This window comes from Pseudopipra pipra, chromosome 1 (assembly GCF_036250125.1).
Source record: "Pseudopipra pipra isolate bDixPip1 chromosome 1, bDixPip1.hap1, whole genome shotgun sequence".
Classification (NCBI taxonomy): Eukaryota; Metazoa; Chordata; class Aves; order Passeriformes; family Pipridae; genus Pseudopipra; species Pseudopipra pipra.
The window spans coordinates 18,964,041-18,990,935 of NC_087549.1; the positions used below are offsets into that span (position 1 = coordinate 18,964,041).

The window sequence follows — 26,895 nt, forward strand, 5'->3', positions numbered from 1 at the left end:
ACCATGAACTCAAAACTGTTGATTTTTTAAGACATTTGGGGTAGTATGACATTGAATGATGCAGAGTAAGAGGTGAAGGTTACCTTATATTCAGTACAGATTCCCTAAAATGACAGAAAAGAACCTATCTTATACTGGTGCTTTTTTTTTCCTGGTGTTAGTTTCCACACCCAGAAAGCTGGAGGGATGCCCTCCAGTACTAGCACAGTGTCCTCTTTGGCATTCTTGCTGTGACCCATAATGCCTTGGGGAAGCTATTTGCATTTGTGCTACTTGGCCTGTATGCCATGTACCTGTCAATTAAAGTAGACCAGAGCTGTACAGCAAAGAAAACCCAATTAGTATAATAAAAAGAGTAATATATATAGATGATGTGTTTTGTATAACAATATATTTAGAAAATGTAAAATTTTCAGTTTAGAGTCACAGCAGCCATACTATTTTTTTTTTTAGATGAAAAGCATAACAAAAACGGTGGAAACTGACCTCTTAGTGCCAAACATGGTGGTGCGGGCTTGTTTCACATTTATGAATGCACTGCTCTGCACAGGCTGTTTATATTGACCTGGATGAGAAGAAAGAGAGATTTTTAGATTAAGAAACTCAGGACCTTGATTTTAATATCCTGAACAACAAGTACATTAGTAAACATCTTCCAGTGAGAATTCAGAGAATACTTAGCAATTTTATAGAAATAAAAAAGTTAGCAAAACTGTGTAAAGATTAACAAACAAAAGATAAGAGTTAAAAAACCTAAGACTGAATCCTACTGCTGGGGCTTAAACCTGATGTTGCTAGAGCAGTTGCTCAACAAAAGCTAGGCATAATGCTATGTGACAGTGCAGGATCTAAAAGTCCTTGACTTTTACAATGAAATTCATGTGCATGAGTTAAATGCATGTGTCTTAAAGCAACTAAACAGGTCTTCCTGAATTGCCAAGCTGAACACAGCTATATACATTTAAATCTTAATTGCGCTTTGGTGCTTAATTTGTTGAATGACTAGCTTAGTAAATTAAGTCATTTTTCCAGAAAGAAAATATTAATATCAATATGAAATTTCCTGATGTGGGCCTACTAAATACTAACCTCGGGAAATGTTATTATTTCAACAAAAAGAAATTCCAACTTTTATATAAATATAAAAATATGAAAATATTATAGAAGAATAATTAGGTCAGGAGGAACTGCCTAGCCCAGCCCTCAGCTGAAAGTAAGTATAATTAGATCAGGTTACTCAGAAATATGTCCACTTGAGTCTTGAACATGTCCACAGCCTCTTTCAGAAACCAGTTCCAGTACTTCACCACCCTCACAGTAAAAATATTTTCCTAATACCTAATCAGAATTTTCTATGTTACAACTTGGATCCACTGCCTCATCATATCACTGTATACCTCTGAGAAAAATCTAGATCGATTTCCTCTGTGTCCTCCACTCAAGTACTCACTGACAGCACTAAGATGGTCTCTTGGCCATCTTTTCTGAGCCTGAGTTGATCCGGTTCTCTCAGCCTTGTGTTGTATGCCCTTTGCTACAGCCCCTTGACCACCTTGTTTGGGCTCTGTAAGTCAACACCCTTCCTGTTCTGGGGAGCCCAAAACTGGACATGGTACTCCACAGTCAGTCTCACAAATACCAAGTAGAGGGGAAGGATTTTTTCCTGACCTGCTGGCTACACTTTTGCCCATGAAGCTGAGGGAAGCAGGTGATTTTCTTTGCTGTAAGGGCATGCCTCTGACTCACATGCAAACTCCTGTTCACTAGGCCCTTCAGATCCCTTTTTGCACCACTGCTTCCCAGGCACTTGGTCCCCAGCCATCGTTTTACACAAGGTTATTCCACCCCATGGGCAAGAACTTGCATATGCTTCTGCTGAATTTTGTGAGGTTCCTGTCAGCTCATTTCTTTGGCCTGCCCAGGTCCCCCTGAATAGCACCACTGCCCTCCAGCAGCTCCTTCCCCAGGCAAGTCAGTACATCGTTCAGGGTGCCTGTGCCCAGGAGAGGCCCCAGGGGCTCTGCAGCCCCACATTGGGCCAACAGTAGCCTCCCTCCATGTGCCCTCCGAGCCAAGCCCTCCAAAATGCAAAGGACATTAGCAGCAGCTGGTGGCAAGGGAGATACCCTGTGGGGTGTTGAGACCATCACTGCACACCCTCCACACCACCCCAGGCAACTTTAAGCAGAGATGCTTGTATTGCTGTGCCAGTGGCTGTGAGGAGGCTGACACTGCTGCTCCCCATGAGCTTAGCCCTCCCACAGGAGGATTCAGCCATTGCCAGCTGCAGCCAGAAGCAGCTCCCAGCAGAACTGGAAGCAGAGACTAAAAATGCTGCACAAACTGGGAAGAGCAACTATGACGACAGCCCAGGCAGTGCTCTGGGTGCTCTGCATGCTCCCAGCCCCACGAATCAAGTCCCTTTTGCAAGCCTGTTCACAGCACTCTGGCCCTTCACTGCCTAAGGAGCAGCTAAGTATCAACTGGAAAAGTGCAGGCAGGCAGCAGCCCCTCCAGCTTCTCCCACCACGTCCCTTCCCACAAGACTGCAGCGGCTTCCGTTTTTGGTTCACTCCCCTTATGAATGTCAGTTCATACTCCCACTGCCCCCACAAAATGTAATATTGATGCTAATGAAACATTTCTGCCCTAATCTCAAATGTTCAATTTAAAGCAAAAATATATAGCTTACAAATTCAAACATTCTATCCCAGTTTTGTTGATTTTTAAATGTAAATGTGCTATCTAAACACAAATGTTTTGTTCACCGGGAACAAGCTGTGATTACATGATCTTGACTGACAGGCAGATTTTTGTCTATAAATTCCCTCCTAAATTCGTAAGATGCTCAAGGGGACTTCACATCTCCATGTCAGATCATATCAAATGACACAAGATAAAATGTCTTGTTACTTGCAGGCGAGGAAGTGATATTTTCACAGCACTATATTTCATTATGAGTTTGGGCAATGACATTTTTGTCTCAATTTAACAGCTGCTCTTAAAGCACTTTCTTTTCTGTTTTGTGTAGGGTTTTTTTGGTTTCAGTGTTTCTCCTTAACTTGTACAGCTGCAAAGAATCAAAGGGAACCTCCCTCTTCCTTTCCATGCCCTCTTGTTCCAGAATCACAGCCTTGCAGCTGGGCAAGCAGCACAAATATCATCAGCCTGAAGTACATTTTCCTTCCCATGCAATTATTCTCCCTGCCACTCAGTAACATCAGTCCCTCTACTTTTCGAGCATAACAAATGCATGCTTCAAGTTAGCTGTCTTGATTGGGAATTTCTAAAGGCTTTAAGTAAGCCAAGTGTCCACTACAATTGAAAATCAATGGATTTGGGGCATACACATTCCCTGTGTGTCTAAGCTATGCCTACACTGTCAGATATGCAGCTCAGAGATGGAACATGGATGAGATTAAGGACTGCAACTCAACCTCTGCCCCAATGCACACATTAAGTATCTTAAGCCATTCAGACAGCTGATTATACAATGTGGAGCATAAATGGGTACCTGAGTCAGGCATTCCTTTTCTTTTAGAAATAGCAAGGTTTTCAGAATTTTCATAAGTATTTAGGTTGTGACCTGGAAGCCCAGCTCCCGTATTTGAAAATTACACAGTCACTTATGATCACAAAAGCATTAGTGGAACTTGGACACTGAAAATTTTAATCCCAGTTTATTCGATCAACTGATGATCGTCTCCATTTCCACTCAAAAGCACCATTCACAAGCATCTAAAATTAGTAGGTATGACTGGTTTTATGTTTGTAAGAACTCTGAATGGCTTTAGTGCTTCCTATCTCTTCTTGGATATAAATAATAATTTTAGGGATGACATAAGGTACTGCAGTTTCTCAGAAAACAGGACAACAGGTATAAAATTGATGAGTAGCTGAAGCAACTTCCCTTGAAGGTGACTGGTGCAGAAATAGGAAGAGCAAGGCATTGGATACAGAGTCAGAGAATCACAGATGAATTTAGGTTGGAAAAAACCTTTAAGATCAAGTTCAACCATTAACCCCACACTGCTACTGACCTCAGCAGAAACTTTGCTGGCATTATCACCTTCCATTCCCTCTAGGCACAACTATATTCTTTCAGGGAAAAAAAAAGACTGATACAGTCAACAAATATATTAAATGAGACATTTATTTGGACTTTGGACCTTTTTTCCTTTGTATAGAGTTTTTGGTGTTGCATAAAAATGTTTCCCATAGCATTTCACTGGCTTAGCAAAGGCAACTGTGTCAGCTGCTGCCTTTCAGCTGAACCCACTGCCTCTCCGATGGAAGGTACTGTCCTCAGGACAAAGTGGCATAACAGCCTGAGAGAACCATCCTTACTTTCTTGCAAACAGTTGCATTACACTGCTAAGAAAGGCTGATTAAGTAAAAAGGGTCATTTTGCACTGTAGCAGATGCGACAAAGCATCTATCTGCTTGCAGACAAAGTTCTACAACTTCCAAAGTGAAATTAGAAGCAATAGCTATTTCTAAAATGATATCTTAAAGATGTCATTAAAACTGGCACAAAAACTCAGAGAACATTTTCATTTGCACCAGATATACTTAAGCATAAATAACTGAGATTCACACTGACTGCTCAAACCCATGCAAATCTGAGCACAAGTATCAAGAATAAAAATATTTTCTCTTAACTATAACTCTATTATAGTGAAAAGTATGGCAAAAAATGTTCATACAGAATTACAAAATAAGATATTTATCAATGACCTGCAGGAAGCAACGGAATGCAGTGTCATCCAGTTTGCAGATGGGACCATATTAGGGGAGACGAGTTGATATGCTTAAGGGCACCCAGGGAGGGTTGGACAGATTGGAGACACAAGCTGACAGGGACCTCATGAAATTCAGCATGGACAGACAGATGCAAAGTCCTGTACTTAGGAAGGGAAAAACACTTGCAATGGCACAGGCTGGGCACTGCCTGGCTGGAAGGGCAGCAAGTTGAGCATGAGTCGGCAGAGTGTCCTGGCACAGAGATAGTGAACAGCATTCCAGACTTTATTAGCAGGAGCATGGCCAGCAGACAGAGAGAAGGGATCATACTGCTTTATTGAAAAATCATCAAACTCTTCCTGAAATACTGCACCCAGTTCTGCAGCCTGCCCTCGATGCAAGGACATTGATGAACTGGAGAGAGTTCAGTTGAGCACTGACCATATTGCCCAGAGAGGTTGTGCAGCATTGTCCATTGGAATTTCTTAAACCCCATCTAAATAAAGCTCTGAACAACCAGGACTGATCTCACAGCTGACCATGCTCTGAGCAGGAGGATGGACTAGAGTCCTTCTGAGGTCCCCTCCAACTCGAGTTATCCCAAGATCCTATAAGTCTATGTATAAAGAAGTTAAAAAATGGAAGGGGATGTGAAATGATGGTTGAAGCTGGGGTAATTAAAATATAATGCTGGTGCAACAACAGGATAAAAGATTATTTTCTGCTTTAAGGAAACACCAAGAAGAAAACACTTTAAAATTTCTGTTCTGAAAGGTTACAAAAACAGTTACATTAAGTTCCTCTCAGAAGAGGTAGATTCAGTATATTTACAGATGAGGACCAAGAGCAGCAAACAGGAACTACAAATATCCAACTGTAAACCTGACTTAGTTGAATTTAAAAATATTGAAATCCAGGAGGGGGCAATAAGCAGATGAGAAAAATTCTGAAAACTGAAACACTACTATGCCCAGTAAGCCTTGAAAATTAAGAGCAGAGCATAATATTGTCCACAGGCAATGGGAAACACTGAATCACAATACAACAACAGAAGCCAAAGATTTTGAGAATTTTTACCTTTGAAATTAAAAGATGTATATGTAGAATTTTACCACTTCAAAAGAAATAACCTAAAGAATGGGAAGCACATGACTTCAGTGCTCATATCACTGGGGACACCTGGAATATGTAAGAAGTTTATTAGCAGCATCACTGTTTCAAAGATTTCTTTTCGCAGAAGAAAACAAGTGAAGAAATAAAGTGTAAAATTAGAAAGGAGAGAGAGAACTCTAGTTCAGTACTTAGGCAACTAAAAACAAACATGGCCATGCTTACATAAGATACACTATGATGAAGTGACAATGAGAGCTAATGGGAATGAAACAATTTTTGCACTTCAGGAAATCTTTGATATACTGCCACATTAAAGAAAATATGTGCTAACTTTTGATGTAAGTGTCATGCTTGCAATAAAATGTAAAGGAAAAATCTAAGAGAGACTCAGCAGTCAGTTAATTCAGACTATCTCTGGAAAAAGACTGCTGTGAAACAAATCACCAGACAAGTAAAGCATGAAGTTAACTAGAAATATTCTTAATTCTGTCCTTGCTGCAAAGCAATCACTCAATTGAAACAAAATTTCTCCACTTACCAAAATAAGTCACTGCTGTACTTCACTAATCATAATAACTTAAAAAACCCAACAAAACCAACACATTACTAGTACTGTAAAAGAATCTAAGATTCTTAAATATTATTCCAACTTCACAAGTGTGTCGTGAAATGCCCATCCAATCTTTAACAAATATATTGTTCTAAATTCTTCATACTGACATCCCAAAGGCCTCTGTATTGACATGCCCCTCCAAAAGATTGCAATACTACTCAAACACTTCCCTGTTCTCAGCTAGATCTCCCACTAAACCAAACTACCTTTATGTAGCTAAACTGTACTTTCGTATATTTGAGTAATTCTACTGAATGCCATCAGAGAGAAAAACATGTAATCTTGGTATTCAGTGTGTCTCAGTGCTATAGCATACCTTATTGAATTACCATACCTTATTAAAAGTTATTGTGATTAAAAGTGATTTGCTGAAGCTTAGGGAAAAAAAACTTCTGATAAACTTCTCAACACTCTTTCAGATAAGATCACCTACAGCAGAACATGTTTGGTAGGTAGGTCAGTGCTTTTCTTCTGCCCTCTGACTTGAAAACAGTGGCCTTCTCCTGTAGATGTCTGTTCTCTTCCATACTTGGGGAATTGCAGAAACTATTTTAATTTAATGGTCTGAACTACACAGACAAAAGGAGCTGAGTGATACACGGATACACAGAAACAGAGAAAGCAGGAAAATGTCACCTGAATTTTTAATTTACACAGCACTGTAAAAAAACTTAAGGCACAGAGCAATGTGAGATGGTTTTACAGCAAGTAGTCCTTTGCAGTATAATAGGATACTGATGTAGGATCACAATATCTTCCCAAAAGCTGTGCTTCAAAAAACTCAAGCTATGTCTAGTTAAGGGGATCATACAGGATTAACCTGTATGTTAATGTAGAAGAAATGTAATGGCCTGTGGATACAGTGAGATTGATTACCTCTGGCCTTAAGCTCTATCAAACTCTGCCTCAGATCACTTATTTCAGCGTTTTTAGTATATTGTGCAACTATGCCAAAATTAGAAGAAATAATTTCTCCAAACCTTTATGAAACAAAAATTACATTTATCGTCTATATAGATGAGCTTGATTTTTTTTTGGTTTGTTTTGTTTAATTACCCTAACTCTTGAAGGAAGTACACTTTACAATTCAAATAAGCAATTAAAGGTTTAGTTTGGCAGTTCTTGGAGATAACTAATTAGTGAATTCTTAAGAAAATAAATGATAAAGAAAAATAAAAGAGCTGAAATGTAGTTACTAATGTAAAGATTGATTTATCTGAAATGTAAATGAAATCCTTAACAGCAATTCTTATGCCGTGAAATAAGCCTGACTGCCACCTGTTGTTGATCAAAGGTCAGTTCAGTATCAACAGTTTAATAAACAATTTATTTTAGTAATGTAAATCATGAGGGCAGCCAACATTATGGTCATTCAGAAGTATTAACCTTTTATTTTTTCATTAATTTTTTTTTCTGATATCTGAAGGATTTTAGAAATATAGAAGTTAACTTCATATATTTGATTATGATGATTATTTCATCTATCAGCAGACTTTTACAGCAACCACATAGTTGCTAAAGATTTGATACTATTATCTGTTATGATTACATTTGCAATCCTGTTAATTTAATCTTCTTACACTTCTAGTTTTTTCTTTACAAGTTAATTACATTATTATTGCTGTATGCATTATTATTATTGCTGTATGCTTTTCATTTGAATCATACAGTTTCCATGACAGATGTTTTCTTATTCCAAAATGAGGTTAAATATTTCTGGTTTTAAAACAACAACAAAGAATTATGAATTTGCCTCCTCATCCCAGTGACAGCTCACGTGACCTCCACTGATAATTCTTCCCTCATCCCTTGTTTTTAAAGCCTCATCTTTTATTCTTTAAAATAATATCACAATGCCTCAAAATATACTTCATTTTCATTTTCTTTCTTTTGCTTCTTTTCCTTTCCTACATTTTAAAATACCATATATGTATCTTCTGGTGTCATAACTAAGTGTAGCTTCTGCCACAGAATCCACATAGTATATTCAATGCAGAGATGTAGCTGTGCTTTATCGCTCATTCCCTGTTAGATCATCCACTTCTGCCTGTAGGCAATTCAAGACAAACCCTAACTATTGCAATAGGAGAGAAAAAATTTCCTCTCATGCTCTCTGTGAGCATGCTAAAGAAATGTATTGATTTTTAAATGAGACAGAAAAAAACAAACAACCATTTGCCTGGGGTATTTTGCCCTCCTTCACCTTTGCCGCAGCACACTCAGCTTCTTTTCCTATGGTTTCAGGATAAAGGGACATTCCTTTACATCCCTTAGATCACCTTAAAATCTAAGTTCTTTGGAAACCTAACATGGGGGGAAAAAAAGACTGCTAAAAATTGCTTGTCCTTCTCTAGGCACAATTTCTGGACTATCAATAATTTATTATTAATTAAGCAGTGGATGTGCCTATGAACAGAGAACAGCATGCATGCAGAGAAGACTCAGAGAGAGTAGCCAGGACTGATCAGGTTTTCATTATTTTTCTTTGTTTACAAAGATTTATAAAGCCTGATGAAGTTTCTACCATTCCTCCATACTTCCCAGGCTCAATTTCACTCCTGGCTTCCATCTCCCCTCTCAAGCAGCATAGAGGGATGAGGAATAGAGGTTGGGGTCACCCCATAATGCTTTGTCTCCACCACTCCTGCTCCAGCATGGGGTTCTTCCCACAGGATCCAGGCCTTCATGAACTGCTCCAACATGGATCCTTCCCATGGGCTGCAGTTCTTCCAGAACTGCTTCAATGTGGGTCCTTTCCACGGGGTGCAGTCCTTCAGGAATGGACTGCTCCAGCATGAATCCCCTGCAGGTCACAGGTCCTGCCAGAAGACCTTCTCCAGCATGGTCTCCTCTCCATGGGCTCTCTATGGGCTGCAGACTCCTTTAGAACTCACGCATCTGCTGTGGCATGGGCTGCTCCACTGGCTGCCCGGTCGATATCTGCTCCATCGTGGTTCCCCATGCACCGAAGGAGGACAATTTGCTTCCCTCTGGTCTTCTCCACAGCCTGCAAGGAATCTCTGCTCTCACCTGGACCACCTCCTCCCCCACCTTCTTCACTGATTTTAGTGTCTGCAGAGTTGTTCCTTTCTTTCTCTTTTTTCACCTCTCACTCCTCTCCCACAGCTGCCCCACAGCTTTGTTTACCCTTTCTTATAATTGTTATATGTGGTGCCCCACCACATCACTGATGGGCTCAGCTTTGAGCAGCAGCGGGTCCACCTTGGAACATCTGGAACTAGCTCTGTGAGCCACTGGGATGGCTCCTGATGTCTTCTCAGAGAACTCACCCCTGCAGCTTCCCCACTATCAAATCTTCGTCGTACAAACCCAGTCCTATTTTCATCTGATTACAAGCCCATCTGAGATACTGCGAACCAGATTTCTATATATCATTTGTTAATGCTGCAGACAAAATATAACAGTTATATAATTTACAGCAGCAGAGGGAGGACTGCAGGGATCGTAATTCATTCCACATAAATAAAGATGTAGAGATAAAACAATTCCTGGGACCAAAGCTGATGAATTGCTCTCTTTCCTGTACACTTTTGCACTATTACCAAATGTAGTGGTACTGTAAGCTAAGTTCAGTATTTCGCAAGCTTTGTATTTTTTAACAGATAAAAGCCCTCTCTCCTCAGAATAAAATAATGGCAGCTAAACGTGATCAATAGTACGGAACAGAAAAATACAGACCCGAGTCTCTAGTCAGCCAGACAAAGGTAGAAACCTTTGGAGGATGGAGAAATAGCAATGAGCTTTGGCTGTAGTTATCTGACCTAATTCAAACAGGAGTAGAGTGAGTACAACTTGGACAGGTAAAGCCAAATATGTCAAGCACAAGTTTATTAGCTATCATCATAAAAAGAGGCATAACAGGTTTTTTTTTGTACCTGATTACAGATGCTAGACACAGTAACAGTAGCAGAGTCATCCTAAGAATATATGGACTCTGTTTTTCAAATTTTGACTTTTAATCTAATGCTATGATAATGGCTTTTACTTTAACTACAGCTCCAGTGATAATTTATATCTAAATTAAAGAGGTCACTTAACTGTACAGAATGATGTAAAACAGTGATTTCAATATATCTATTTCTTATTGAAGAGGCACTCAAGCACTTTCACTTAATATAGCCTGTGTTATTCAAAAGGAAGAAAATAAAAAGAGAGTGACATTTATTCAATACAATGTGAAGTATATTTGTGCTTAGTCATTAGCTGGTTGATGACTATATCTCAAGATATGATGATGCAGATTTTCCTAACTGTATTAAAAATGCTCTTCTCAGTTCACTTACTAAAAGTCTCCCCTAATCAGCTGTCAAGTCTATCTATTTACTCCTGTGTTATCAACAGCAAAATATTCCTTTCATTCATAATCACTGTGGAGGTCCCACTGCCATTCATTTAATGACATTAATGGTTTTTGTCCTCTCTTTTGAAAGCCACAAATACAGAAATTACAATATACAATATTTACAGTACCTTATTTTCCTTTCACAATTTATATATATATATCCATTTTTGCTGTTTTCTACTTCTGCTCCTTTTCAAGAAGAAAGCTGACTATATATACTGTGAAGTTCTCAGCTGGAACTGGATCCAAGACTACTGCTGCCTATAGACTGTGCCACTCTCAAACCAAAATTTTGGGCCAGATCTGTAAGAATTAGTGAATAGGTTTTTTAGATCAAAAGTTATACTTCCAGTTTGGTAAATAACTAAAGTAGTCCAAATCTTGGCACTATGCAGCTTTCACCCCACCAAGCACAACAGTAGCTAAGGTGTATTTGTCATAACAGAAAAGGCTCACACATGACTGTGGCCCCTAAAGGTGATTCTTCATTACTTTCTCTCCCCCACTCCTATTCTGAAGAATCCTGGCTGCAGCCAGTTCTAACTTCCCACTCCTAAGGATGCACAGACCAAGTCCTACTATTTTTCTTCCCAAGCAGAAGTTAAAAAATTAACTTTCACAGAAGACACCATTAGAGGACACATTTTTGTTTTACGAAGTCAGTAAAAACTAAAGAGAAAAAGAGAGGATTACCCCAAAACTCAAATCAGACAAAGAAATGCTCAGCTATGTTAAGGTTCTGTTTGGCAGACAGGTGGAACAAAGAATCAATGGGTCACAGGGGGGTCAGAAATTTAGTGAATATAGAAGAGAGTTGAAGAGACTACTTATTTTTTAATCTTTCCTCAAAGCAAACTATGATGCATTTAAGCCATTTCTAATATATATTGGCCTAACTATAACCTGTTCTTAAAAAACTCAAAGGATTGAGATTGTACAACCTGAAATATAGCTTTCTATTGTAAACATTAGATATTTGTTCCTGAAAACAACTCCACAACTCCTGCCACAACTCCAGCTGATTATTTGTTATTTTCCCAGCAGACACAGAGAAAAATTCTTGACCCTCTTTCTCACAAATGCACTTCACATATTTCAGTGATTTTCCCATGTCTCCCCAGCGTGTCTCTTTTTTAGGCCAAACATCAATCTAGAATTCAATTTTTTTTTCCCTAGGTGTTTTCTAGATTTCTGATCTTTATGTTTTAAACCATGGGTGCCCGAAACTGGAGAGCGTATTCAATGCAGACTGAGTAAAACAGGAATTATTTATTGCAAGACTGGTTCTACATTCCAGTTTGATATGTTCTTTTTTTCTTCCTCATCAGTCTACATCAGTAGCTAACATTCAGCTTGCTACTCATACCTTAGGCTTTTTCCCTAATGTTCCTACACAGCTAATTATTCCCTGTCTCATATTTTGTGAATTCAGGGAACTCAGCAATATAATATACTTCTCACAAAGAATTCATTAATGTGTTCTGTGATTGCTTCAGCCAGCTTTCTATATCTTTTAGTGTGAAAACCATTAAGTTCATATGAGTTAAGGTTTGACTAATAAATAAAAATAATGAAATACCTAGTCCATCAATTATCTTTGGGGCCAAAATATCTTTGACATTAAAGCTAGAACAGGTAATCTGAATGCAGCATGTTTTACCACCATCACTGTGCTCACTGTCATACAGAACTACAGGAAATACTGCACTGCTGTTAACCTTTGTTGCCCTCAGGCCAAGAGCTGGTAAGAACAAACCAAGCTAGATAATAAGAGATTGAAATGATTTTCCCATCTCTTACAGTTTCAGGTAAGCTCTGAAAATCACCTAGACTGGAAGATATTCCTGTATATTTTCTTGACATCTCCTTTTGTCTCTTAACTCTTCCAGCCTTCAGTTTTCTTCCTCCACCGCCCTGCCCTCAGTCTCCTCTTTTTCAGGCTGAAAAAGCCAAGTGACCTCAGTTGCTCCTTATATGGCTTTCCTTCTTGATTCTTGACCATCTTCAAAACTCTCATATTCTTCTTATATTGTGGCACACAAAACAGCACACAGTACTCAAAGGGAGGCTACACCACTGCAAAGTGGAGGAGGACTGTCACCTCCCCCAACTGTCCAGCCATGCACTGCACAGTTCACTTCATTATTTGTGTGCATTCATCCCATTTTTTTCATCACAGACAGGGTCTGACTCACAGAGTCACAAAAACAGTAACACACGTCCATGTGTCCCAGTGAATCTTCTCATTTCTCTGACAGTTAACCAAGAAGGTTACAAAAAAACATGTCTGTAGCTTATAAAGATGGGAGAACAGAACTCCTAAAGTTTGTTTGTGCTGCTTTTGGCTGGGATAATGTCAATTTTCTTCATAGCTGGTATGGGGTTGTGTTTTAGCTCTATGCAGAAAACCGTGTTGATAATTCAGGGATGTTCTCCTTATTGCTGAGCAGTGCTTACACAGTATCCAGGCCTTTCCTGCTTTTTGCCCTACCCCATTAGAGAGGAGGCACAAGGAGCTGGGAGGGGACACAGCTGGGACAGCTGACCCCAACTGCCCCAAGGGATATCCCACATATGGCATCATGGTCAGCATATAAAGCTGGGGGAAGAGGGAGGAATGGGAAGGGACATTCAGAATGATAGCATTTGTCTTCCCAAGTCACCGTCATGGAGCCCTGCTTGTCACAGAGCCCTGCTTCATGGGGATGGCTGAACACCTGTGTGCCCATGGGAAGTGGGGAATGAATGTCTTTTTTTGCTTTGCTTGCACATGTGGCATTTACCTTAGCTATTAAACTGTTTATCTCAACCCATGAGTTTTCTTGCTTTTACTCTTCCAATTCTCTCCTCCATCTCACCAGGGGAGCAGTGAGTGAGGGGCTGCGTGGGGCTTGGTTGATAACTGGGGTTAAAGCACAACAATGTGAATAACAAGTCAGAAAATATTTCAGAATAGAATAGTTCAGTTGGCAGGGACCTGCAGTGATCATCTAGTCCAACTGCCTGATCAATGCAGGACTGAACAAAAGTTAAAGCATGTTACTGAGGGCATTGTCCACATGCCTCTAAAACACTGACAGGTTTTGGGCATCAACCACCTCTCCAGGAAGCCTGTTCCAGTGTTTGACCACCCTCTCAGTTAAGAAATGCTTCCTAATGCCCAGTCTGAACTTCCCTTGGTGCAGCTTTGAACCATTCCCACATATCCTGTCACTGGATAACAGGGAGAAGAGCTCAGCATCTCCCTCTCCCCTTCCCCTCCTCAGGAAGATGTAGAGCACAATGAGGTTGCCCTTCAACCTCCTTTTCTCTAAACTAGACAAGCCCCAAAGTCCTCAGCCACTCCTCACAGGATGTGCCTTCCAGGCCCCTTCACCAGGTGTGTTGCCCTCCTGTGGCCACATTCAAGGACCTTCACATCCTTCTTAAATGGTGAGGCCACACCAACACTGAACACAATGGGATAATCCTTTCCTTTGCCCAGCTGGTCATGCTGTATTTGATGCACCCCTGGACACACTTTGCCCACCACTTTGGACTTGCTAAATTTATGATTAGCAAGACAGCAGATTAGACACCATGAATTAAAGCTAAGTATTAACACGATCCCTTTAAGTATAGAAGAACATCTTTCAGACCATATACACTGTTAGAATGAACAGCCTATAAGGCTACTCATATCAAATAGTTTATTAATAAAAAATAAGATATTTTTGACATTTGACATTTGAATCTATGTTCCAAGAAAATTATGCATGGTATCTAACTTCTCCCAGCAGAAGGCTAAATGTGGGAATTACAGATCTTAGTATAAACACTTGCGTCTGTCTACTGCTTAAATGAGGGTTCCTCGATTCACCCATTATGGTATTCCTATTGCTGCAAGAGGTTTATAGCAGCACAACAAAGACATTATAAAAGGTCTAATCAATGCAAAGATGCAGTAGCAAGTTTTAGTTTAATTTCAATAGTCCCCATAATTTGCTGAAATTAAAAAAGAGCAGGGAAGGAACTTTGCATGTAGTCATTTTACTAGCCAAAATCTGACAAGGAAATTGGTCCTCTTCCAAGACAAAATACAAGAGTTGGAGAGATGTCTTTTGGCAGCTACTGGTATAATACTTCACCAAATCTCTGCAAGAAGAAAAAAACCTTTTTGCCAAGAGTACAAGATTTATGGTCTGACTGAAAGGGAAACACAAACAAACAAATAAAATAAAAAACCAAACGCCACAAAAAAAAATCCCCAGCTCATTCCAACTGTCTGGGAAGTTTTGGTAGTATCTCTTGGATGGCATTAGTGGGGGAAAAATGAAGGGTCAGTCATGAGATCTATAAGCATGCATAGTCCTCTCTGCATTACATGTCATTATTTTGATGTCCAGTAGAAACTACCAAGGGTTCTCCACAACCAAAGGTTTTCCTTTGGTATGCAAACAACCATATCTGAAGTTCAAAGCTGCATACCAGCATGTTGCCTGTAGGACAGGTAGAGAGAAACAAAACATGCACTGGCACCCAACTGTGTAAACTGATGGAAGTGCAGCGATCTGCTGGAGATTCAGAAACTTTATTTTGTAGGGATAAAGTAAAATCTCCAAGAAAGTACTAGGTGAATGTTTTTTTACTCGTTAAATCAAACACATGGATTAGCAGAATACTTAACAGCCTATAGCTCACAGTCATGAGTTACACCACCACCTGTGAGTACTGCACTTGCCCCATGTCACAAGAATCAACCACCTTTTTCCCCATCTCTTTTTACTATTATTATTCTACTGGAGTTTGGTTTTCTGGAAGTCATTAGTGGACTTCTATGAGGAAACAAAGTAGCAAAACTAGATTACTACATGCTTATCTTCGGTTTAGCTCTCAAAATCTTCACTATGACAGAAGAGTACATTATCAACACTGAAATACAAGTCCTCGGGAGAAGAAACCATGAACTTTAGATTGCACCTATTTTACTTAATGTTTTTCTTTGGAAAGCTCCTTCTTGCCTCAAATCCACTGAAATTCTCTCAAAATACTTGGATGCATACCTGAGAAGCACCTTAAACCACTATGTCAAGCTAGAACTTTTTTGTAGGAGACATTAGTCACAGGTTTGCATTTCCTGAAGTGCTGGGAGCTCATGAATCCCGATCAGCACACCAGCTCAGATGACAGCCCCTCTGGATTCCAGATATGCCAAACACAGATGATTGTTCTGCAGGGTTTTGGAGACAGGTGCCCAGATATTAGCTAACTGTAACAAAGACTAGGTCCCTGGTTGCCAAACTAGCTTCAAACATATGATCTGCAACTTCTTTTTTCTAGGACATTTTTAGGAATAGAGTATCACAAGAGGTAAGACTCATATTTATTGGCTCTGGCACATCGCTGTGACTGTAAATGACAGCTACTAGAACAACTGAAAATAATTCTTTTGAAGGATAATGTAGGTGTTACAGGATTTTGCAAACAGAAAAAGCATTTTGGGTAATATGGGAAACTGATTACAACTGGTTAAGAATACAGGTCAAGCTCAAGAATTTGGGGTACAATCTCCTGAAGTGGGTCAGATTCACCTGGTGAAACTGCTTCAAAGGACTCCGTTGAGAGTATCTGCTAAAAAAAGTGCAAAAACCTCACACTGGGATCTTAGCCCAGGAAATCCCATTTATAGAGATACCATAGTCTTTAGCAAGCCAGAATATCAGGTAATGTGCAGGCAGGCTCCAAATCCTGGCACACCTAATTTAAAAGTTGAGACTATTACTCAGTGTGCACAAGTGACTGTTCGTTCATCTCTTTCTTGGTACATTATTCTAAATCAAAACTTACTAGAGCTGTTTAAGAATCTTTGGAAAGCATCCCTTTTCCCAGGTTCTAGATACTGGAATCTTCTTTTTGGACAACAGCATGCATGTCCATGTCACTACTCTGTAAGAGCCTGCAACTTCAATAAAGTCAGCCTTAATGGCAGCTTTTGCGAGAAAGACACAAGCAATAAATAGGCCATCCTGCTTGCCTTTGCACCCTGAGGAATTAAATGTCTGTTGCATAGCAGAACCTGAAAGATTTAGAAACAGCCCATTAGACGGAAACAGGGAAAAGCCTAGTGTAGCTTTCTTGTAACAAAAACATAGCACGTCAACACCAGAGATCAGGAAATTATTGTTGTAGGATAACTGAAATGACCCTGACTTTTTTCTTTCACCCTCATATCCATCCTTCCTCTGTTGAGAGGGACAATGTCATAGCAGTGTTCTTTTTGAAAGAAAAATAAATTAAAAACAGCATTTGAAAACTAAAGAATACAACAACAGCTGAGGATTTTTGCAAAATCTTTATAATCACAATGCTATGGTTTGTGTCACAAACTTTTCAAGACACCAGTCAAACCAAAAGTTAAATGTAAAATAAATGAAAATCAAGCATCAGACAACTACAATAGAAGCAAACTGACCCTTAGAAATACTTTGAAATTCCAAATGCCTCCAGAACTGATAAAACTACTGCTGCAATTATCTAAATACATTAAAAGAATATTCCTACAAGAAGATAAATGCAGCATTATCGGGTTTATTTTGCCTTAGAGAAGAAATCAAAGTCTGATCAATAAGAAGTCTTGATCAGCCTTATGTATGAGCAGCTTGGAGCAACCATACACAAGTCAGATGTTGAAATACATTTTTGAAGCCCTGGGAAAAAATAAAAATAAAAAATAAAATCATCAATCTCTGTAGAGAAGACTAAACTAACATTTTTCTGCCATTTGTCCTAACTTGCATCTTTTACTTGTTAACAAAATTGATTTTGTTAGTTGGTTACTTTGTACAAAACAATAAAATGCAACACTCTTCCTTTTTTTAATTTTTTTTTTATTATTATTTATTTCACCAGGTAAGGATAAGCAACAAAACTGAGGATCAATTTATTCTTAAGCTCTTTCATATAGGTCTGCTGGGAAGCACAGTCAGCAACTCAGAAGTGAAGTAAGGAAGGATGTCATTGCCCTTGGGTAGCCAACATTCATCACAGCAGGCAGCCTTTATTGTCCACTGTGCTATAATAGTTTCTCAGTAGGGAAGGCAGCATGTAGTAGCATGATGGCGTGCAAGATAATGCCTAAAAACACAAAACTGTTTGAGAGAGTCAGTTAGGAGTGACTGTTTACAATGGCAGTGGAAGGGAAGAAAGGCAGAACAACCTGGTTCTCTTTTTAGTTGTGAACACTGGTAAACATTTTTCATTCTCTACCATGTTTAGGGAACCAAAATAAATAACTTTCCATTATGTGGTTTTTATTTTGTCATTACTTACTTATCTTTCTTCTGCAGTTCTCTCCTTAACTCTGCCATTTATGACATCTTGTTTTTCCAAAACAGAAACTGAATATAACCAGGAAACACTCAAGTCTTTAATACTGCAAACTGTTTCCTAGTTCTCTATATCATAGGCAGATCAATCATTGCTGTCATTGATTTTCTATTTTATTTACCTAAAATGGCTAGAGAAGCTGAACTGAAGTCACAGAACCATAAAATGGTTTGGGTTGGAAAGGACTTTAAAGACCATCTAGTTCCAATCCCCCAGCCATGGGCAGGGACACTTTCTGCTAGATCAGGTTGCTCAGAGCCCCATTCAGCCTGGCCCTGGATACTTCCAGCAATGGGGCATCCACAACTTCTCTGGACAACCTGTTCTAATGACTCACCACTCTCACAGTAAAGAATTTCTTCCTAATATCTAATCTAAACTTACTCTCTTTCAGTTTAAAGCCATTAAAGTCAGTCATAGTCATTAGAATTAGCTGAGAAAAGGAGACAACAAAAAGGTTTACAGCAAATAATTTTCCACAGAAAAATAGATCATTCTATGATCCAAAGCCTTTCTATGAATATTGGGCAGCAGTAGAGCATGCTAAGCCAAATTGCAACTGACTGCAAATTTCCATCAGAGACACTAGTAAGGTGCTGTGCACACATGTATGCGTGCACACACATGCATGTGTGTGAAAAGGTAGTGGTTTGCAAGACGGCTGTTCTATTTCTCTTTAAATCTCTTTCAGCTTACCTTGAATCAGATTTTGCAACTCAGTTTACAGATTTACTCCTAATTATTTAAGTAGTTCTACTCACTTCAATGAACTCAGTTGTTATTTAGAGTGAATTAAAACACCAGCAGTTGGCATTCTACCACGCTGAGTAACGACAGATTCAGTGAAGGACTAAAACACCTGAAGGCAAGATCCAAAATACCTTGTCTGATGGCCACATCCAGAAGTCCAAGTCAGCTTTACTAGTGATGCAAGGCTACACTGATGTCAGGGGTGTGAGGCACATGAAGCGCAGACAGCAAGTAGGTGAGAGACAGATGCTTCAGTCTCCTATAGAGCTACTCATTATGCTTTCCAGAGTATCTGCCCACTAATTGCAAGAAGCAATGTGCCAGGACATGATGTGCTGCACGCCACCTTCGCAGTGGTGAAATGCTCTCCAGTATCAGGGCCTACTCTTTTTCTTTGAGAAGATGCAGGAGTCCATTAAATGTAAAGAAATACAGTAGCTCCTGCAAGACTTTGGGAGACTTCACGAATCAATGAATATAAAATCAATTAAAAGCTCTTCAGAGAAAGATGTTACCTAGCCATCTGCTGTTTGGTCAGCTTCAGGTATACTTTCAGTTTAAAAAAAGAAGCAAGAGTAAATGGATTACTTCTCTATTAGTGGTGGAAATTGGCTGCAGCTAGCACTTCTGAATAATGCACACTGTCTCACTATTTATTTCTGGATTTGACCTTTTTAATTCATGAGGTAAAAAGGTCTTGTAAAAGGAAAATGAGTTGTTACAGAGCAGTAGTTAAATCCACAGTCCCCATTACACTCTCACTCTGCAGCTAGGATACATGGATCAAGTGCTGGTATCCTGAATGGACATGCAATATGAAAAACCCTCCAGGCACCCAACTTCCTATACAAAATGCAACAGGAACATGATCACCACACTGCCGAACAGAAGCACCATTGACACAAGAACAGATAGGATTTGCAGGGCATTAAGCAGGTTTAGGAAAATGCAAAAAGATGTAGTTTGTGAAATCTGGTCCTATTTTCTTGATAAAATCACAAAAGTATTACACAACCTGACACCTTTTGGGTCAGTCTAATCTCAAAAGGAAAAAGGTGTGCAAGCAAACTTCCAAGGATGAGAGGTCTCTGATATTCCCACTAGCAAATACTGTTTGGTGCTTTCTGAGTGAGAAACAGAAGATACGAACCACTGGATTAAAAATACTGCTGTGGCATGTAAAACTATTAATCATTTTAATTCCTTTCAAGTACCTTATTAGAAAACAAACCTACATGATGCTGCTTCAGTCTTGCAGATGTTTTGCTTTCATGCAATTATACTATAGTCATATTGCCTCTCAAGACAGTTTCTACTGAGAAACCCAATTAACATTTAGCACTTTAAAGAGATAGAATTTAAGAGTTTGGTGTTCATCTTTTCCTAGCCAGCTACATGACGAACACAATTTATTTTGCATAATAAAAACAAGAACAGAAAAGTAATAGAAAGACAACAGGCCCAGCAGGGGAACTCTTAAATACAGCTTGTTATTAATCAATTTATTTCGCACGGTGGTTTCTAAGCAGCACAAGTGTGTGGGTACTGTGTGCCCATAAAAATAATGGAAGTGAAAAACTGGATGCTCTAATTCTTAAAGGATGCCTATCATTGAGGATTAAATGCATTGCATAAGAACATGAAAACAGCACCAGTTCCTGAGCTACGAGATAATGCAGTTATTTGAGAAATGTGTGGCAGAAAGATCTGGCTTCCATTTTTATTTGTGCAATTTAGGTAATGGGGGAAATGTATTATGCTTTTCTAAAGCTATAGTGATGAAGCACATCCACAATGAACAAGGTCAACAACTGTATCTGTTTACAAACAGTCAGATTACGGATCTGCCAACTTGCGATCCTGAAAGCTCCTTACTAAGTCAGATTAACATGGAGTTTCTGTTTATCATCCTGACATAGCTAAAGAACCTCATGCCCAAAGAATACAAATGGCTCCCTGTTTTCGACACTAAACTTCATTAGGAGCTGCCTGTCTATTTCCTGAATTTACAGTAGAATGTGTACAATATTGACAAACAAACTATACAGGAATCACAACTTGCCTATCCAGGTATATCAACTGCAGTCTCATCTGCTGGCAAAATGGATTTCCAAAGGTTGAAAAAATAGTTATTACATTTTGTCAGTAACTTAGACCTTCAGTACATGTCTGTATGCAAACCAGAATTAAAAACTCTTTGGCCAGCAATGAATGAACAGAGCCCCCATGTTTAAATGCTTAAATTTAGTGGGGCACATGCCCCACTTATGGGGGTTTATGGTGTTTTTAATTTTAAGTGGCTCAGGACTAAGTATATGTAGCAAATTACAGTGAGACAAGCAGATTGCCTGGATTGCCCTGTCTGTCACCCTACCACAGGGTATTAAAATGGGCCTGTCCTTTTGGGAAGCAGAACTATATGCTCCCAAATATGTTTGAGAGCATATTTGCTTCCATCAGGAATCCCATTTTGCAGTGAATGCTATTTTTCACAGCTCTAAATATGGTTTATAGAGCTGACATCCTTCTTTTCACTAAGATTAAATTAAGGGGGCAGAAGATGATAGAAATGAACACTTAGTATTCCATATAAACAGAACCTGAGAAAAATGTTCATTTACATATTTTGGCTTTTAATAAACTAAATATTAATTACTATATGCCCTTAGTCCTGGGTTAGAGAATATAAACCAGCATTGTTCAAGTCATGCTGGTTTATGAACACACAAATACACATAGGAGAGAAAACAGAAATATTGGTACATATGTTTAGAAGATTAACTAAGGGTGAACAAAGTGGCCCAGAGGGCAAGTGATGGTACCTGCATGCAATCTGCAACCATGGTGGCAGAAGCATGCTCTGGACTGACGCCTTCTCCCAGAGGTGTGTGCTAGCAGACATCCCTGCCAGAAATTACAGTTTCCCAGCAGGGAAACCCCCCAGCAGGGGGTAGGCAAACTCTAGAAAACAGGAAGATTGTACAGCAGGAGCACACTGTTATCATCTCCCACGAGACTGTGCGGAAAGAGGGCAAGTCACTCACCAAGTCTACTGGGCATCAGAGTTTTTCTGTGATTAGGCTATTATTATCACTATTATATTTTTATTCACTGCTATATGTCTATGACCTCACTTTTGTATTTTGCAGTAGCCAAATGCAGGTAAAGGCTAGAAGAGATCACTCTTTCTGCAAAAATAGTCTTATCTTTTCTTTTTTTTTTCTAAATAGTTTACAAAGGAAAATAAAATCTGGAATGAAAAATTGCAACTCATGAAACTGTATCCAAGATGCTGCTGAGGAACTTCTCTTTTTGCCTTATCTCAACCCTACATTTTTCCCTAGTTTTCTTCCCCATCTGAAAGGATGCTGCTGGGCTTTTTTTTTTTTGTTAATTAGAAACAAGATCTCAAGACTAATCTAGCAACAGCAGAAGAAACTATTCTCTCCAAAAATACTTCACACTGATCCTCTGTTATATGACAGGAATTTTAAATACTGTAAAAAATTGCTCACAAAAGGCTGACTAAATTACCAACTTTCAGTTGCATATGGAAGAGTGACATAATACTTCATCTGACAGCTAAACCTCAATTTAAAAAAAAAAATTAAACCTTCCCATTCAAATGAAACTATAATTTGCAAGTAGTATGTGCAATAGTACTTGAAGAATTTGTAAGAAATCTAGGTCAAGCAATCTTATTTTAGACTTCATGAAAGAAAAAAAGTTAAGAAAATAGAAGAATGCACATAAAAATAAACACGTTTGAGAGAGAGCCAAAGTCACAGACACACTCAAGACATATCAAATAGGATATGAAACACTGAAACTGTGTACATGCCTAAATGTACTAAAAACCATTTCCAAGCAGTCAATCTTTCTTTAACATACCACTGGTCAACTCAGTCTCACTCCAAAGCAAATAACTTCAAAACAAGCTGCACCAGAATAACAGTTTGGATTAATACCTTCTCCAGATGGAGTTTTCAACTTAATGAATAACAAGTAGCATGAAGTCGTGCAGCCAAAATTATACCCACTCAATTCTGAACAGAAGAAGCAGCACAGAGATTAACAGAACACTTTAGGTTGCACTTACCACCCTAAATACATGCTCCTTCTAAAACAGTCTTTATCCTAAGCACTTGGAAGGACGTTGTATGATGAATGACTCAAGATAATTCACTAAAATACACACTACAGAACTTCTAAGGAAATGTGGTATGACAAGGCCAGAGCTAGATCAAAAACACCTATCAAACTTCCTAACAAAAGCTTGTAAAATCAATTCAGTGCTTATCCTGTACACAGAAATTTGCTTCCCTCAAGGAGAAAAAGCAGACCGATTCCACAGCAGGTAGCTTCTTAACTCATAAAACTGATGTCATAAAGTCAGTCTCAAGAAGAAATTAAAATATAAAGCCAATTAAAATTCACCACTTCAGTAATGAAAGAGCACACAGGTTTATTTTGTCAAATGAGAGATACTGTAGAAAATATATGAATCACACTGAAAAGGAAGTAATTGCGTAAGAATCACAGCACTTTTAAAAGTAGGAGGCATAAGATCCACATTTAGGCACTCAGAAAATTTAACATCATAACCAGAGAAATTCAAAAGCAGGCTATATCGATTCCAAAAGGATCAATGTAAAATGCCTCACTAGAAAAATGCTCAGCTTGTTAGCATGCTTCCAACATCTACCAGTTTTGTGGCCAAACACCAGAATGACTCTTTGTTTTTAATTTTCCTATAACATGTACACAAACAAAAAAGAAGATAAAGGGTAGAATTGAGTTACCCATACTGACACTTAAAAACATGAAAACAAAAATTGCCATTTTCAAGCTTAACCTGAAAAATAAAGACACAGTATTTGTGAGGGCTGATTTCAAGAAAATAAGGTAATATGTCAAGTAGTTACTTGTCATCTATGGATTAAAAGACAGTCATCTTCATCGGGGAATTCAAGAGCAGAGGTCTAATTTAGCTGTTAGGTAGCTAATGCAGAATTAAATGATGGAGCCTGGAGAGATTGTGTACACTGTGCTCTGGCATGCAACTTTCTGTCCGATTTCAACAGTCATCAGCACACACAGCTCTTACTGGCTTCAGTAAAGGTCAAAGTATTTTTGAATTTCCAAAAATTAGCAGGAATTTAGCACCACAGAAAATCGAGGGTAATAATGACTGAATTCAATGCCACTTAGGAACAGCTAAGCCCCAAGAGCTGTAACTGCAAAAAAGTGTCAGCACAGAATCTCTACACTGCTTTGACCTTAGCAATGCAAGACAGTAGCCAACAATATGAACCTTTTGTTGTGATATTTCTTTTGTTTTCTGGCCAATCACATGTATGGGCAAAAGACAGGAGCCAAAAGCACCGCACATACTCTTAAGTCATTCTGTCCTGCTTTTATCACTAGGCATGGTACCATGCCTAGAGTTTTCTTATTTTGAAGAGTTTATGCCATGACACTTAAATTCTCTTGAAGCCCTAGTTTCTATCTGGTGAAGCTGTAATTCCACTAAAAATTGAGAAGGGAAACATTCTAATTATTTTTATTTTTCAGAAAAGCTTGAAACTGTGGACTGTTGCTATTGCTTTCTGAACCTCACTATACCAATAATGTTTTTTGAGAACCAATCCTTAAAAACTGCTTGGGACTGAAAACAGCATGGAAACAAAGAAGCGACTGAAATAAACTTTGATGGATTCAGAGGCATTTGTGCTATAAAATTAAAGTGCAAGAAGTGCTGAATGACAGCAAATGGTAATTGAAAAGACCGATCTCAGAGAGAGAAACCTCATGGGAAAACATCATGAAAGTGGCAAGTACTTCAATTTTAAGATGGATTTGCAATTGTCTACTTGTGAGTGTTGATAATACCTTAAAATCAATATGAAAGAAGTGAAACATATGGTGCCTGTATTCAATTCTCCATTTGCAGAGTTTAAGGTTTATAAGTGCTCACATGGGACATTTCAACTACAATAGAGAAGAAGAAAATTGGACCTAATTATGCCTTTGTTAATAAAGTCAAATATACAGTTAATCTTTTTCCAATTAAAACTTGGAATTAGTTTTAACGTTTTTCCTTACTTTTTTCCTAAGAAACATGCACTTAGTTGCTTCTTAATGTTCTATGTTTTTTTTTTGCAAGTCTTTAAAAATATGAAAACTATCAAAAAGATTAAGTAATTCCTTCTTTTTTATTATTAGATTCAACTCTATACACAGGTATCAACGGTAAAAGTGTTGCCTGCTCAAGTGCTACTAAAATGACATTGGACATTCAGTCCACTGTTTAGAAGTCTAATTTTTAGGATTACAAGAGTAGAATTGAAATCAGTATTTAACAAAGACATCACATATTTCCCATAGAACTTTCTGACAGATCACTGCATGAATAGCAGAAACATGACTGCTTTAGGGGGCTGTTTTCAGCAGGTTAAAACAGGAGGTGACCACTATGGGAACTCCCTAGATCTCATTAGCTGAGGAGGAAAGGAGTTACATATTCTTGCAGTTCCAGGGGGAAGTCCAAAGGAGAGCCTACACGTGCGTCACCCTCAAGCTTAGCACTGTTCTTTTTTTAGCCAAAAGGGGCTTATCTTATTACCCTTCTTAGCCGTCATGTCCACACAGTACCAGAGAACAGCATCATCCCAAAAAGTAAAGGCAGTACACAGGAAACAGGCAATTCAGACACTTTCTGTGTTTCAAATGCCTAACTGGACTCTCCTGTTAGTTCAGCTTTGTGCACCTTGTTAATGTAAAATCATACTGCTTCCCTTCTCTTAATTCGGGTAAAACCAATACACTGCAATAATTAAGCCCATGCCTATGAGTTTTAAGAACTCATAGGGCTTTGTAGAACTACAGTGAAAGTCACAACTTTTTCTGCCTGGCAGGATACACATGATAGTTTTTCACCAGCATCTGATGAATAATTAAAGCTTTCTATATTTTTGTAAATAGTTTCCTCTATTCTGTTTCAGGTATCACACCATGACTATTGCAAGAAGTTTTCACATAATTTCAGACTGTCCGCATTAGGCATTTTTTCCAGCAATATTCAACTGTGGCATCTGCAAAGTGATTCAGGGCATAAGAGCAGCAAGATTGACAGAGTACATTCTTACCAAAATACTTCACCACTATCCCAGTGGAATATACGAGGGCACAAATTACCTTTTGCTCACTGCAAATGCAGGCACATAATGAGGATGCTTGAGAACAACAGAGCCCTCTGACAGAAACCAAACACTATCACATAATTGAAATAAAATTTCAACACTTGTCAGAGGTTATTTATCTAACGTTGGTGCAGGCTTACAAATTCTCCATTCATGTAGAAAATTCACTACCACTACTACAGCCTCATAAGTAAGAGATGCAGCTGCCTGCACCAATATAATTACAACAGCTTCTGAGTCACAGATGAAAATCTGGCCCATGCTGATACATTATGCAGAGCATCTATAAAAATTATTATGCTGGTAGTATTAAGTAAGAACTATGACCGTGGAAAGGGAGATGTCATTATTGAGTCCACAATACTAAATTTGTACTTTATATAACAAATATAGGGATGTGAAAATATGAACACTCTTAAAAAGATAATAAGCAATTCAACAACAAAAGATTCTACAGTCTACTCATTATTTTTTATTCAGGTCACCCAGTATATAAGCCAATATCAACTGAAAGATTTGAACTGTGAACTGCAATGTTTCAAGGTCATTCTTTTCCAAACATAAACAAGATATTACCAGGAATTAAATCAATTGGAAGAGAATGAAGGAAGTTTTTTACTCTGTTCCTGTAATCTGTTTGTTTTGCTGGCAAATACAGAAGAGCTACTTGCTGTTCTGTACAGTTTTATTGGGTTTAGGTAATAAAGTCACAGCAAAAACTTCTAACATTAGCATCTGTTGGTAGG

The 26,895-nt window shown here is 38.6% G+C and overlaps 1 protein-coding gene across 2 annotated transcripts in view; it reads right to left on the bottom strand.

The window, feature by feature from the left end:
• OXR1 (oxidation resistance 1) overlaps positions 1 to 26,895 on the bottom strand; it is a 263,034-nt gene that overhangs the window by 226,764 nt on the left and 9,375 nt on the right. For both annotated transcript variants that reach the window (XM_064646795.1, XM_064646771.1), the window contains one exon: positions 487 to 565. In XM_064646795.1, coding sequence (XP_064502865.1) covers positions 487 to 503 — 17 coding nt within the window. In that variant the 5' untranslated portion in view covers positions 504 to 565. Of the gene's footprint in view, positions 1 to 486; positions 566 to 26,895 lie in introns of those variants that run through there.